The 15,952-nt window shown below is 46.1% G+C and overlaps 1 protein-coding gene across 9 annotated transcripts in view; it reads left to right on the forward strand.

The window, feature by feature from the left end:
- The window catches only part of WDTC1 (WD and tetratricopeptide repeats 1), a 65,732-nt gene that overhangs the window by 39,809 nt on the left and 9,971 nt on the right, over positions 1-15,952 (forward strand). For 5 of the 9 annotated variants that reach the window (XM_081817838.1, XM_081817840.1, XM_081817839.1 and 2 more), the window contains 8 exons: positions 4,765-4,811; positions 5,213-5,324; positions 8,012-8,199; positions 11,166-11,348; positions 12,113-12,207; positions 12,624-12,739; positions 14,169-14,244; positions 14,838-14,946. In XM_081817838.1, coding sequence (XP_081673964.1) covers positions 4,765-4,811; positions 5,213-5,324; positions 8,012-8,199; positions 11,166-11,348; positions 12,113-12,207; positions 12,624-12,739; positions 14,169-14,244; positions 14,838-14,946 — 926 coding nt within the window. Of the gene's footprint in view, positions 1-898; positions 945-4,764; positions 4,812-5,212; positions 5,325-8,011; positions 8,200-11,165; positions 11,349-12,112; positions 12,208-12,623; positions 12,740-14,168; positions 14,245-14,837; positions 14,947-15,952 lie in introns of all 9 variants that reach the window. The other 4 variants (XM_081817845.1, XM_081817843.1, XM_081817841.1 and 1 more) reach the window with 3 other exon arrangements.

A 15,952-nucleotide genomic window follows, 5' to 3' on the forward strand; every position in this document is an offset into this window, starting at 1 on the left:
GGTTCCAACAACCTCCTCCTGGGATATGATTAATTTGCTAGAGTGGTTACATTACTCAGCAACATTTTACTTACCAGATTACCCATTTATTCTAAAAGGGTATAATTCAGGAACAGCCAGATAGAAGAGATGCCTAGGATAAGGTATGTAGGAAGGGGTGCAAAGCTTCCACAGCCTCTTGGAATGTGCCACTCTCCACATGTTTACTGATGCATAGGCTCTCTGAACCCTATTCTTTTGGGTTTCTGTGGAGGCTTCATTACATAGGCATGACTGATTAAAATATTGGCCATTGGTGATCTGTTCAACCTCCAGCTCCTCTCTGACCTCTGGGGAGTAGGACCGAAAGTTCTTTTTTGGGGGGGCGCCTGGGTGGCTCAGTCGTTTAAGCGTCTGCCTTCAGCACTGGTCATGATCCCAGGGTCCTGGGATTGAGCCCCACATCGGGCTCTCTGCTCATCAGGAAGCCTGCTTCTCCCTCTCCTACTCCCCGTGCTTGTGTTCCCTCTCTCGCTGTGTCTCTCTCTGTCAAATAAATGAATAAAATCTTAAAAAAAAAAAAAGTTTTTTTTTTTTTTTTAAGATTTTATTTATTCATTTGAGAGAGACAGATAGTGACAGAGCATGAGCAGGGAGGAGAGGGAGAAGCAAGCCTGATGAGGGGCTCAATCCCAGGACCCTGGGATCATTACCTGAGCCGAAGGCAGACATCCAACTAACTGAGCCACCCAGGCACCCCTGGGGCTGAAAGTTCTAACCCTCCAATCATATGGTTGGTTCCTCTGGCAACCAGCCCCCATCCTTAGGTGCTTTCCAAAAATCAATTTACATAAACTCAGGTGTGGTTGAAAGAGATTCGTTACAAACGTCAAGACATCTTTTTCTCTGTTATCACTAGGAAATCCCAAGGGCTTTAGGGGCTCAGAAATGGGGAAGAAGACCTAGTAAGTATTTCTTTTTTTTTTTTTTAAAGATTTAATTCATTTATTTGTCAGAGAGAGAGAGAGAGAGAGAGCACAAGCAGGGGGAGGGGCAGAGGGAGAGGGAGAAGCAGGCTTCCCGCTGAGCAGGGAGCCTGACTTGGGGCTCGATCCCAGGACCCTGGGATCACGACCTGAGCTGAAGGCAGACATCCAACCAACTGAGCCACCCAGGTGTCCCCTATTTCTTATTATAAATTATTATAAATTACAATATCACAGCAGGTTACCTAACCTCTCTGAGCATTGCTTTTCTTATCTGTGAAATGAGTAGTGACACTTGTTTCTTAAATAGGATAATGCATGTGGAGTCCTGAATTAGTGTCCTATTGCCGCCATAAGAAGTTACCACAAACTTAGTGGCTCAAAACAACACAAATTTATTATCTCACAATTCTGTAGATCAGAAGTCTGACCCAGGTCTCACCAGGCTAAAAGCAAGGTCTTGACAGGGCTGTGTTCCTCCTGGAGGCTGTAGGGTAGAATCCATTCCTTTGCAGTTCCCAACTCCTAGAGGCTGCTGCATTTCTTGACCCATAAGCCCCTTCTCCATCTTCAAAGCCAGCAAGAACAAGACAAATCCCTTTCCCACCTACATCTCTCTAGTTCTGCAGCCAGGAAAGGTTCTCTGATTTTGAGGACTCATGTGATCGTATTGGGACCCCCTGGATAATCTAGAATACAATCCCCATTTCAGAGACCTTAACTTTAATCACATCTGCAAAGTCCCCTTGCCACCAAACATTACATATTCATAGGTTCCAGAGCATCAGGACACAGACGCTGGGGGCCATTTTTCTCCCTACCACAAGTACTTAGCACTGTGCCTTGCTCTTTGTAAGCCCTCAGTAAGTGGTGATCACTTAAGGCCTTTGGTACTCTGGGAGATTGCAAGCTATAGATGTGATCCCAGGCACAGTAATTTACATCCTGGTGGGAAAATGAAACCGCTGAGGACAGAAATTATTCTGACCCAAAAAGAGTGACCAGAGCCATGTGTGGGGGTTTCAGCCAAGTGCCGTGGGAATGTGAGAGAGGCTCAGGTCAGCAAGTGATCTGACAAGTCTGAACAGAGTGAATGCACGTAAGTGCAGAACCCAGAAAAAGATGTGGTCAATCCAGATGAGAATCTTTATAGGCCAAAGGGTAAGAGGGAAGGAGAAGGCAGAAGAAAAGCGTTTCTAACCAGATAGTTGGGGGCGCGCCTGGGTGGCTCAGACGGTTAAGCCTCTGCCTTTGACTCAGGTCATGATCTCAGGGTCCTGGGATCGAGCCCCACATTGGACTCCCTGCTCAGCAGGGAGTCTGCTTCTCTCTCAACCTCAGCCTCTGCTCTTCCCCCTACTTGTGTGCGTGCTCGCACTCTTTCTCCCTCCCTCAAATAAATAAAATCTTAAAAAATAAAATAACCTGGGGCACCTGGGTGGCTCAGTCGTTAAAGCATCTGCCTTCGGCTCAGGTCATGATCCCAGGGTCCTGGGATCGAGCCCCACATCGGGCTCCCTGCTCAGTGGGAAGCCTGCTTCTCCCTCTCCCTCTGCCTGCCGCTCTGCCTACTTGTGCTCTCTCTCTTTGTTTCTAATAAATAAATAGAATCTTAAAAAAAAAAATCTTTAAAAAAGATAAAATAAAATAAAATAACCTAACCAGATAATTGTTCATATCTCTCGATCCTTCCTGTTGGTCCCACTGGATTCATTTGTTCATTCAGGCAACAGATACGTGCCAGGTTCTGTATCTGGCCTTGGGGATACAATGAATATAAGACACAAAGCCTGCTTTCTCAGGGCTACGTCTAGTGAAGCAGACAATCATGTCAACATAGAGCCATAATCCAGTGTGACAGGAGGAGCCCACAAGGAAGGGTATGCCTCCTTCCCAAATTTACAGGACAGGAAAGGCATCTTGAAGGAAGTACCCATAAACTGGGACCTGAGTTTGAGCTATCAAGTTAGCATGCTTTGGGCCACAAGTAACAGTCCAAGTCAAATGACCTTAAACAATAATGAACTGACTGTCTCACTTAACTGGAAGTCCAGAAGTAGAGTAGGCATCAGTATTGGTTACTCTGGTCACTTTTGCTCCATTTTTTTTTTTTTTTTAACATATAATGTATTATTTGTTTCAGAGGTACAGGTCTGTGATTCAACAGTCTTACACAATTCACAGCGCTTACCATAGCACATACTCTCCCCAGTGTCTATCACCCAGCCACCCCATCCCTCCCACTCCCCACCACTCCAGCAACCCTCAGTTTGTTTACTGAGATTAAGAATTCCTCATATCAGTGAGGTCATATGATACATGTCTTTCTCTGATTGACTTATTTCTCTCAGCATAATACCCTCCAGTTCCATCCATACTCCTGCTCCATTTTTGTATTTCCCTTTGGCTGGGCTGCCCTCTATGTGTTGACTTCACTCTCAGGCTGGCTTCCCTTGTGTGGCAATTCCAGGTGTCACATCCATACACCCAGCATCCAAAAGAAGAAAGGCATCTCTCTCATAGACTGTCTCCTGAGAATGAGGAAATTCCTTTTCCAGAAGCCTCCTAGCAGCTGTGCCCTTGGCATCTGATTGGGGTCACAGGCTTACTTCTGAGCCAGTCCCTGTGCCCAAGTGAATGCCATGTCCAATTTGGTTAAGGAAGGCCTAAGTTCCTAAACCTATCAGTTTGGCAAGGACAGTGGATTTATACTTGCTGAAACACATGGTCTAATTTGGAACAGGGAGATAAGTAAATGAAAATCTAGGTACCATTAGGAATGAAGGAGGGTGGGAGAACAGAAAACAGTATATAGGAATGCCTAGTGACCTGTTCCTTCCTTCTCTGATGTAGGACTCACTTCTGCCACTTTATACCTTCTGCTTTTCATGGGTTCTGTTTCCTCATGGCTCTGGCTTTACCATGATTTCTCTCTCTGCATGCTTTCACCTTCAGCGTCTGTTGGTAACTGCCTCACTCTCTCCATGTTTCTCAATTCAGACCCCCAAGCTCAAGACTCTGTCCCAGTTAACCTTACTATACCAGGCTCCACCTACTTGAAGTAAGCTCCAGAAGATGAGGGACTTTGTTTTGTATACTGCTATATCCCCAGTGTCTAAACAGTACCTGATATGCAGTGGGTGCTTGACAAATTAAATATATGCCAAATGGATGAAAGATCAGCCTTCTAGTTAATTGGCTGTCTTTGAATCAGATATTCCTCTTGGCAAATTTTCTGTGGCTGAGGGGATGTCCCAGGAAGGGGACACGTCCCTTTTAGTGGTAGGAGCAGAAATTTATTTGGATCTCACTTCTACTGCTTACTTTGATCTGAACTTCAGTTTACTTTTTTGCAAAATAGGATCAATGAAACCTGCCCTTTAAAAGGCTCAGGTGGGGGTTCCTGGGTGGCTCAGTCAGCTAAGCGTCTGCCTTTGGCTCAGGTTGTGATCTCAGGATCCTGGGATCAAGCCCCTCGTCGGGCTCCCTGCTCAGGAAGGAGCCTGCTTTTCCCCCTCCCTCTGCCACTCCCCCTGCTTGTGCTCTCTCACTGTCTCTCTCTCTCAAATAAATAAAATCTTTTAAAGGTGTTGAGTATTAAGTGAGATCATGATTATGAAAATATTTTATACATTATAAGATACTAGGCAGTGTAATTCAATTCTGGTCACTCACATGCACCAGGAAAACACTAATGATGGAAAGGCCAGTTTACCTGTTTAGTTCTACTTCTTGGTGTTGAGTCCCCACAGGAGAACCTCTAACTGGCTCTCTTGTCCCTTTCCATTTGCTCCCCCAGGGTCACTCAGGATGTGTCAACTGTCTGGAGTGGAACGAGAAAGGAGAGTGAGTATGAGCTAGAGCACCTGAGAAGGTGCTGGAGATGGGAGTGGGGAGCTGGGAGAGGGGACTTTCCTCCTTCTTAGTAGATCTAAGGAAAAGAAACTGCTGCTCTTTTCTGTGTACTTAAGTTTAGTCCATCATTATCAACACACAGTTGAACAGTGACTTGGGTGACCACCCAAACCCTGTTTTTTTGATAATCTAATGCATTTAAGGAATAATGAGAAATCCTTAGGATAAAATAGAAGAGATTCAACTAAGGTTTATAAGATAACGTTGAATTCTGTGATATCTCCTGTTCGTCACACTCTGTGTGGCTTCATTCCCTATGAACAGGGACGTGGGGGAGGGGAGCGTGGCCTGGGAACTCGAGGAGAGGTCAGAACCCTTCATTCTGCTTGCAGTTTGCTGGCCTCTGGTTCCGATGACCAGCACACAATTGTGTGGGACCCTCTGCACCACAAGAAGCTGCTCTCCATGCACACAGGACACACGGCAAATATCTTCTCTGTCAAGGTGAGCAGGATAAGGCCCAGAACAAGTAAAAGGCATGACTGGGCTGTGCACATGGTTGTGTTTGCCCATTTGTGTCCCACATACCCCCTGGGGTCACAGACACCTTGGTGATCTGAGCATCTGACTGTGATTCCTGAAACCCCATCTCTTTTCCATGTTCTGCTTCCTCACTTAGGGCCGCAAGGCCAGCTCTAGGTGAATTTATATTTATTTGAGTGGTGATGGTGGGTGGTATGGTTCCAAGCATGAACTTAAATAGCAGGAAGACCTATGTTTGACCCCCTTATCTGCCTCTTAGAAGCTCTGTGACCTAGGCAAGTCACCTGACCTCTTTGAGCCCCTTTATTCATCTGTAAATATGAAGTAGCTTAGGAAAACCCCCCGGATTCATGAGTAAATGAGTCAATAACCCTTTAATTTTAAAAGGGAAGCAGCAAATCATAGGCTTAATACTATAGTCAATGAGATGATTGTAAAAAAGCACCTGGCACAAGTGCGTTTAGCTGTTCTTCGTTCAAGCTACTGATTTGTTGGTGGAAGTGAGCCGAGGAGAAGTGGGAACAGACTTACAAGTGTCTTCAGACCTCTGAAGCCCTGTAAGTGGAAATGACACGAAACTTCTGCCTTTTGGTCCCAGAGAACAGATGTGCGGTTAGTGGCTCTTGAAGTCCACAGAAGCAAATGTGGGCCTGATGAAGGAGCAAAGGGTCAAATGCTTAGAGCACTTTGGAAAAGATAGAATGGGCCCTTTGAGAATGTAGTAAATGTCCAAGAACTGAGGTACTCTCCACACCGGGAACTTTATCTGTCAGGTTTACGGTTGGAGGAAATGACTTTTAAGGACCTTTCCAGCCCTGAAATTCTATAATGGATGTATGTGAGAGAGGCTGTCCTTTGGAAAGCCTCACTAAGCTAAGAAATATTTTCCTAATTAATATCAAGAAGAATCACAAGACACATGAAGAAGAAGGTAGATTTGAGAGCTGAGAACCTACTTATTTCCCTAAACCCTGCCTCCTTCCTGAGCTCTGGTTTTCACCTCCTGTTCCAGGGACCAGTCCTAGATGATTTTCTGCAATTTTAGAGACAGAACAATGCTGATTCACCTCCTGCATGGCAAACAGACTGTTTTCTGTCCCCTGAAAAGTGTCAGGTTCAATTTGAATCCATGGGATGGCATCTAGGAAAGGGCCCTGTGCCATCAGTTGAGCATCATAGAGCACAAAATGTTGAGTTCAGAAACCGGAATTTGACAATGGTCTTGATACTCACTAATAGTAAAATTTGGGGCAACGCACTTTCATTCACAGACCCTCAGCCTCCTGTGAAAGTGTAGAAAAGGATTCTCTTTTCAGGTAGTAACGCTACACTACACGTATTTTTACTTAACCCACAAGCTCCCCCTGGTGGCAACTACAGTGTATGATGAGTGAGGCACTAGTCCTCAAGAGCTCACCTACTCATTTCTGTTGTGCATGAAGTACGTGCTGTCTCCAGACAGGATTAAAGACTACTAGTTGCCCCTAAAAATAATTAAATTCCATCTGTTTCATCTAGCCCTTGTCCTGGTGAGCCATTAGATAGTGGTGTGTGGAAAGAGTGAATTGTTGCTCTTTTCATGTAGTAGGACTTGAGCTCTTTAAATGCAGAGTAATGCCTCAACCCCAGCACCCGTTCAGCCTTGTTATGGGTTGAGAGAAGCTTTTCAATTAAGAAAGAAGATAATTAAAATTTTTGAATTCAAGAATGAAGAGAAAGAGTCAACTAACCCCATACCCAAATATTTCTTCCTCAAAACGAGGTGATAGAACTGCACACTTTTTAAAAATTACTGTTCAAAGCTATATTTATGGCTGTTCTTACCACATGTCATTTGGAATATTCTATTCTCAACTTCATCTGAATGGTCTGGTTCTCAGCTACATGGAGATGTTTCCTCCTGATGCTCAATCCTTCCCAAGGGTCCAACATTTGAGCCATTTCCAGTATTTGTCATTATGAGGAGTGCTGCACTGAGCATTTCTGCACAGGTCCCTTTTTTCTAATAGAATTATTTCTCAGGAGTGGAAGTTTAGGGTTAAAAGATAGAAACATCTTTTATTTGGTTACCTATTGCCAGATTGTTCTCCAGAAATATTTGAACCAACTTAAAATACTACTTCCTTCTTAAAACACTGGAATCCTTTTCACTTTAAGGCTAATTTATTACGTAATCCTCAGGTTATCAAATAGTCCTCATGAGGCAATATGCACATGGGAATCAGACATACTTGAGTTAACTCAATGTTAGTGCTAAACCTCAATTTTAAGTGGGTTATTTTAAATATCAATAAGATAAGGTATGTGCCCAGGTGTCTAGCACATGGTAAATGCTTAGTAAATGGTAACAGCGGTGATTATCATCCACTCAGCTCTTACCTGGGCAAGAATCAGAGGAAAAGGGTTCCTTAGTCCAGTCTGGCCTAAATCAGGACTATTCCAGCAAAGTAAAGGTGTATGTCCCAATTTTGACCTATAGGCCTATGGGCTGGGCTGATGCTTGAGAGCCAGTTGCCTTAGTGGACTGTCTTGGGCTCATTTTCTTACCTGAAATGAAGGAAAGAGGGTGCTAACATCCAGGCTAGTCTTCTTTCCTGGCCAATCCTATCCCCACTGCCTGCCAATCTTCTTCAATCTCTCTGGAGCAGTTCCTGCCTCATGCTGGGGACCGCATCTTGATCACGGGGGCAGCTGACTCCAAAGTGCATGTCCACGACCTGACAGTAAAGGAAACAATCCACATGTTTGGAGACCACACAAACCGGGTAAAACGCATCGCCACAGCGCCCATGTGGCCCAACACATTCTGGAGTGCTGCTGAGGATGGGCTTATCCGGTAAGGGCCTGAGGCATGGAGTGGGGCCTGCATCTCCCCTGCTCCCACTGCATGTTGGCTCCCCCCATCCCATCTGCCCCTACTGCTTCCTTCCACAGGCCTGGTTCCTTCCCTTCAGCAGAGTTGCCTTATTTGTCTGCCCAGGGCACTTGTCTGTGAACATACAACTGGGAACATTTGCTTGTCCTGCTCTCCTCTTCCCCACTCTTTACCCTCTCCTCCACTACATCCAGGCCTGCCAGCCTGCTGTCACCAACACAGAGGCAACCTCCTCTGGGCTTTCACACTTAATGTTCCCTCCACCTGGTTTTCTCTGTCCCCAGTTCTTTCCATGTTTGGCTCTTTCTCACCCTGAGATCATTTTAAGAATCACCTCAGAAGCATTTTCTCTGACTATCCTGTCTGAAGTAGACCCCTCCCCCATTTTTCTGTCTCAGCACGCTAATTGTATCCTCTATAACTCCAGTCACCATTTGTAATTCTTTTATTTTATTTACTTGTTGGTTTATCTTTTTGTCTGTATCACTCACTGAACAGTGAACTGTCAGAGCAGCTCCATCTCTCTCTTGTCCCTGGTTCTGTTCCTAGAGCCCAGCACTGTGCCTAGCATGTAGAGGTGCTTGATACATTTCTCTCAAATAGTTGAACAGTGGGCATATGTGTGAGAAGGGGATAGCCAGCCAGAAATGGTAAAGTGGACTTTCCCCCTTTCCAGTGGCCTGGTTTGTCAACCTTTGCCTCTACTTCCCTTCATCCTAAAATGGTCTCATTGCCCTTTAAATCCTTTCTGCAAAGGTGACCTTAGAACTTTTTCCTTATCTCTCCAACCTGCTTTAATGCCTACAGGACTTTATGCCCTCTTCCCTGTTACAAAGGAGGAGAGATATCTAAATCATACATGAACTATAAAACAACAGTTAGAAACAGGGCACTGATGTCAGACAGACCTGGGATCAAGTCCTGCTTCTGTCAGTCAGTGTTTGGGGCAAGTCACTTTACCCCTGAATCTCAGTTTCTTCATCTATAATGGGAATTATTATAATATCTCTCTTGTTGGCCTGAGCATTAAAATCAAGATAGTGCCGGGGCGCCTGGGTGGCTCAGTCGTTAAGCGTCTGCCTTCGGCTCAGGTCATGATCCCAGGGTCCTGGGATCGAGCCCCACATCGGGCTCCCTGCTGAGTGGGAAGCCTGCTTCTCCTTCTCCCACTCCCCCTGCTTGTGTTCCCTTTCTCACTGTGTCTCTCTCTGTCAAATAAATAAATAAAATCTTTAAAAAAAAAAAAATCAAGATAGTGCCTGTAAAACCTTAGGATAGTACTTGGAAGACAGAAAGCACTTTGGTCGGTGGCAGGTACAATTCCTTGTTACTCTTGTTGACCCTGACTAACCAGGCTGTGCCAGGGCAGCAGGTAGAGGCTAAGCATCTAGGGTTGGAGCCTAAGTGCTTAGGCAAAGGTACGATCAGCGAAGGTGTCCTCGCAGAAGAAGGTGAACATACATACGCTGGGCCTTCCAGAATAGACAGGATTTGGATGGGCAAGGAAAAGCAGAGTGGACTCCCCAACTTGAGTAGTTTGTGAAGGCAGGGTAAATAACCACATAGGGGATAGCTGTAATTGGCATCGTTAGCAAACTGAGGAACAAGGTTGGTGTGAAATCAGGTCTTAGAAACCAGACTGAGGAGTTCGGTAAAAGTAAACCAACAGTAAACTCATGCTAGAAGTATTGAGGAATCTCTGCAGTTTTTTGAGCAGGAGGGTGATGTAACAAAAACAGTATTTTAGGAAGAGCAATCTGGTGAGGTCAGCATAGAAAGGTAAGGCGGACAGGGTGGAGATTATTGCCAATGTCTAGGCAGAAGGTGGGTGAGCACACAGGGGACATCCTCCCCATTCCCTGTGCCTGTGTATCGGCAGCACAGCAGTCCCCCAAACTGCAGGGAGGGGTGTGCTACTGCCGGGGATGTCTGGCATGACCTTTACCTCCTGAGTGGGACTCAGGCTGGTCTTGAGACGCTGAGTGTTTCTAGCTAGCTCTTAGGCAACCTCTAGATTCTCTTTTCTGTCACCTCCATTACTTCTTCTGTTTCCTGTAAGAAATTAGATTAAAAGTGGAGTTAAGGAGCAGAGCCAGGTGGTTAAAGGCGGTCTCCCCAGCTCTGCGCTATCCCAGCTTCAGAATTAGTGGCAGTGTCATCCCAGACAGGCTTCATCGCTGCTTAAGCCTCAGCGTTCTAATGGTACCTGCGAACAGCACGAGGATTTAGATAATCCACGTACAACCCTTAGGGACAGTACTGGACACAAAGCAGTTTCTCGCTGTTAGTGATCAGTAGTAGTAGTAGTTAATAGCAATGTCACTGACATCTTTACAGTAGTATTTACCTTAAGTAGTTATATAAAGAATAAGATTGTGTGAGAAGCCTATTTCAGGTGCCTGGCCCACAGTGAACACTCTTGAAATGGGAATGGTTTTTCAGGGCGCCTGGCTGGCTAAGTCAGAGGAGCGTGCAACTCTTAATCTCAGGGTCATGAGTTCAAGCCCCACACTGGGTGTAGAAATTACTTAAAAACAAAATCTTTAAAAAAAAAAAAAAAAGAAAGAAAGAAATAGAAGTGGTGGTTTTTTGGGTTTTTTTTAAAAGACTTTATTTATTTATTTGACAGAGAGAGAGAGCAAGAGAGGGAACACAAGCAGGGGGAGTGGGAGAAGCAGGCTTCCTGCAGAGCAGGGAGCCCGATGGAGGGCTCGATCCCAGGACCCTGGGATCATGCCCTGAGCCGAAGGCAGATGTTTAATGACTGAGCCACCCAGGCGCCCCAGGAGTGGTGGTTTTTGACATTCTTATTATTTAGGAACAGGTCAAAGCTGCTCCCAGTTCCTTTGTATAACAAGGCCTTAGCTTCTCCCCCGCCTCACAGGGAGGACCCAACACCTATCCCCTAACGCTGTCCTCTCTCACAGCCAGTATGACCTTCGGGAGAACAGCAAACACTCGGAGGTGCTGATTGACCTGACAGAGTACTGTGGCCAGCTGGTGGAGGCCAAGTGCCTCACCGTCAACCCCCAGGACAACAACTGCCTGGCTGTAGGGGCCAGTGGGCCCTTTGTGAGGCTCTATGACATTCGCATGATCCATAACCACAGGTATGACTAGTTCGGCCGCCCGTGGGCAGGCCTCTGGGAACCTGCTGCCCCTTTCCCTCATTGCCATGCCCTCTTCTTTTTGAGGTGGGTTTTTAAATTTTTGTGATTTTTTTTTTTTAATTTAATCCATGTTTGTTTTGGAAAATAATGGAAAGTAAAATGAAGAAACGACCCATAAGCCACCACCTGAAACAAATCACTGTGTATAGTATTTGCTGCTTGTTCTCTTCCTGCAAGTATTTGTACAGAGTTATAATCTTGTACATGTAATTTCTTTTTTGTACACTTAAAATGTACATTTTATTTTATTCTTTTTTTTTTTTAAACAAATGTAGAATATAATGAGAAGCTCCATATAAGTCCCAGATCTGAGCAGCTCTGCCAGCCTGGGTTTTCAGTCGACTCCTGGGACAAGCACAGGGATGTCTGGCCTGCTTTACTTTCATTTGTGGGTTTGGGCAACCACTGCTGTTCCTCACACTACATGACCTGGAGTGGACCTTGAACCTTAACTTCATCATCTGTAAAATGGGGATAATAGGGTGGTCATGAGGACCAAGGTGATGGATAGGACCTACTTGTAAAGCACTGTAATGTATGTGGCCATGGCTATCTATTTGGTGAAACTATGGGGTTGCTCAGGTAAGGAAGAAAGGCACCCCCTTTCAAAGATAAAAATTTAGGTTTTCCTCTAGGGATTGTGGTCTGGTCTAGCCAGGGGTAGTGCTAGGGGTTATAACCTATACGGTTTGCCTTCCCACCAGGAAGAGCATGAAGCAGAGCCCTTCGGCAGGTGTCCACACCTTCTGTGACCGGCAGAAGCCTCTTCCGGATGGTGCAGCCCAGTATTACGTAGCAGGTAGGGCTCAGTCCAGCTCTGGACCCACATTCTTGGCTGGGTGTTGACTCTCTTCGGGGCGGTACAGGGAGATAGCATGGCATGGTGGTCAAGAGCAAGGGTTTTAGAGCAAGGCAGATGTGAGCTTTCATCCTGACTGCTATTAACCAGCCATCCTATGACCTTTGGCAAATTACTTAGCCTTGATGAGCCTTAATTTCTTTTCCATAAAATGGCATTGTAATGATTAATGAGATAAAGTATATAAAGCAATTAGCCTAGTGCATATAGTAAGTGCTCAACACTTGCAGCTGCTTTTATGATGAAGATAATTGCTACCATTATTGATATGGTTGGCTTCACACAACTCCCTTCCTCTCTGGCGGGGGGGGAAGATGGGGAGCCTCACATTAGGGTAACTGAGCTGCTCCCCGCAGGTCACCTGCCAGTGAAGCTGCCTGATTACAACAATCGTCTGAGAGTGTTGGTTGCCACCTATGTGACCTTCAGCCCCAATGGCACAGAGCTGCTGGTCAACATGGGAGGGGAGCAGGTAGGTATGGTTGCCCAAGGTGGCTCTGCCCCACCACCACCCCACATTCAGCAGCCAGGGCTTATACCTCACTTCCACTGCCATGAGGCAGACAAGAAGCAATAGCCTTATTGCAAATGACTGGTGAAGTGTAGGAGCAACATGGCATCATTGGAATTCCCAGAGAGGTGCCCTGGCCTTGGCTTTTACTTAAGCTTTAGAACTGACGGACCTGTCTTCAAATTCTGGCCTTCTGTGTACTGTGAGTTTGAACTGTGAGTGTCTTCATTATTCTGAGCCTCAGTTTCCTCATCCTCCATTTTCCTAGGAGGAAACCCTGGGGCTCAGAGCCAGGCTTTGGGTTAAGACCAGCTGTAGGAGTGTTCCTTGATAATGGGCAGTTACTAACCCTTCCGTTTCGTGTTCTCGGTCAGGATATTTAGTAAGCCTTGCTTAAATCCATTTATTTTACAAACCCTCACTGAGCACTTAGTCTGGGATTAGCATTATTATAAAGATGAAGGAGACAAATGTGAAATACGATCCAGCCCAGGTTGACAGGGGAGACATGGCAAGTGAACCAGTTGATGACATTACAAGGCAAGGCGGATTATGTACCAAAGAACTGGGATGGAGAGCAGGCGAATACGGTTCTGGCTTCAGATTGCTGAGCCATCACCTGGCCTAAAGATAGCGTAAGGATGAATAGAAAGGCAGTCTAGCAGAGTGGTTTAGAGCCAGACAGACTTGGTTTTGGGTCCTGGCTGTACCACATGCTGCTTTTATGGCCCTGGGTAAATAAAGTCTGAGCCATATTTCTTCATCTATAAAGGGGGTGATAATAATAGTACTTCTTGGGACACCTGGCTGACTCCGTCGGAAGAGCATGCAACTCTTGATCCCTGGGGTCGTGAGTTCAGAGTCCCATGTTGGGTGTAGAGATTACTAAAAACAATAAACTAAAGAAAAATAATAGTACCTCTTCATGATGTGGTTTCTAGGATGAAATGAGGTAAGTCATAAAAAACATTTAGAGTTCCTAAAGCAAAGTAAGACTTGAATAAACATTAAATAATAATAGATAATGTTCACTGAGAGAAGTAGGTAGCATTGTTACTTTGGACGAATTGCTTCCCTTCTCTGAGGTTTCAGTTTTCCCATCTGTAAAATGAGACATTTGGCTTTGTGACCTCTGAGGACCTTTCCAACTTAAACATGTGTTTCTAATTAATGACAGTGTTTTAAGCAGTCCTCCCTCAGGGCCGGGAACTGGGAAGATGTTCCTGCCTGAGGTTTGCTCCACAGGAACCCCTCCTGGCCTTGCCGGATGGCTCCCTGCTCAACACTCACTGTGTTCCTGAGAGCCATCAAGCCACCAAGGCCTTGCTCACGGCCAACCACATTCTTAGCTCACAGCCTCCGTCTCTTTTCTTGACCCCTTCCACTCTAGGTCTATTTGTTTGACCTGACTTACAAGCAGCGGCCGTACACCTTCCTCTTGCCTAGAAAATGCCATTCCTCAGGGGGTAAGTTCTCTCTTGGGGTAGGGTATCTCTGCTAGGGAGCTAGGTATCTCAGCAAAGTGGCTGAGAAAGCTGCCCATTCCCTTGTGCTGTGGCTGTGATCCTCTGAAAGGACTAGATTCCCTGAACACTCTATACAGTAAGAAGGGAGATAACAGTAGGTCAGAGAGATCTGTCAAAGGGGTTTGCATCATGGCCCTTTTCACTTCCCTCTGAAAAAGCAGTTTTTTTCCGTGGCTTGTCTCTTGAGGACCTGAAGTACTTGCCCTTCCTTTCTCGTCCTGGATCAGTCTCCTCACTGTCTCCTTCCTGGGGCCTACAGTTGATTTAGGCACCCCTAACCTCCCTTCCCCACACCCAGCTAAGGGTAGTGCCAAGTTGAAGCTGTGTCCCTCTCCAACCAGCAGAGGGCGCAAAGGCTTTTCCTTATGCACTTGCCTGCCTGTCAGAACTTGCTTTCTGGGAATGGATCTAACCCTGGGAGCATGGCCCACAGTGGAACCATCAGATCCTGTGATGGAAGCTGGAGGGCTGCTGAGGAGCAAATGAGGAGCTCCTCCTGAGTTGTTGTTGTTCTTCCTCCCCACCCCTGCCAGAAGTTCAGAACGGCAAGATGTCCACCAATGGTGTATCCAACGGCGTGTCCAATGGCCTGCACCTTCATAGCAATGGCTTCCGGCTGCCGGAGAGTAGGGGACATGTCAGGTGAGGCCAGCCTGACTTGTCCAGCTCTCCCAGTCCCAATTACACCTTACGGTACCTTACAGTATAATTGGAGGGAAGAGCATGTGTTGTAAACCTTCCACCCAGGTACATACCTCAGAGTCTGGGGACTGGGGCAAGGGAGGTAATGGAGTAATGAGTAGTGGTTCCAATACTGCTCCTACCTGGTAGGATTCCAATCATGCTCAGACTGAAGCTCCAGTCCCTTGGTATCAGTAGCTGGGGCAGAACCCGGGGGCCAGCTGCCTCTTAGTACTGAGCTCTCTCTTTAAAGGTATTCCACATAGATGGGCTTCCCCCATTACATTTTTCTTTGTCCCATATCATCTTTTGGCCTCTGTTCACTGCCAGGCCCAATGCTGGGCTTTGGATATAGAGGGGTTCAAATCCTCTAAACTTTGAGAGAAACAGAAGTCTCTTTAGAGAGATCCGTGGGAGGAACTTGGGTGGTCACACAATTCAGCTCAGTCTGGAGGCTGGTGGTTAGCTACTATCATGCCCAGGAGTTTGATTAAGAATTGCCTTTGGGGAGCACCTGGGTGGCTCAGCCAGTTAGGCATCCAACTCTCAATTTCGGCTCAGGTCTTGATCTCAGGCTCATGAAATTGAGCCCCGTGTCAGACTCCACACTCAGCACAAGTTGGCTTGAGATCCTCTCCTCCCTCTGCTCACTCCCCACTCGCGTGCGCGTGCTCACTCCCTGTCTAATAAATTGAATCGAATCAAATCGAATTCCTTTGGGGTGCCTGGCTGGCTCAGTCAGTGGAGCATGCAGCTCTTGATCTTAGGGTCATGAATTTGACCCCCATGTTGGGGGCATAGAGTTTACTTAAAAAAAGAGAGCGAGAGAATTGCCTTTAGCCTATCCATGACAGCTTCATTTCTGTTCCTCTGTTTTTTTCACTGGTTCAGAGTGTCTGGACATGTGCCTGTTAACCTATTAAGTAACCCAGGCCAAGGATAGAAGTGCTCCCCTCTTCTAAATGAC

The sequence above is a fragment of the Leptonychotes weddellii genome, chromosome 4 (genome assembly GCF_054177405.1).
Source record: "Leptonychotes weddellii isolate Sample4059 chromosome 4, ASM5417740v2, whole genome shotgun sequence".
Lineage (NCBI taxonomy): Eukaryota > Metazoa > Chordata > Mammalia > Carnivora > Phocidae > Leptonychotes > Leptonychotes weddellii.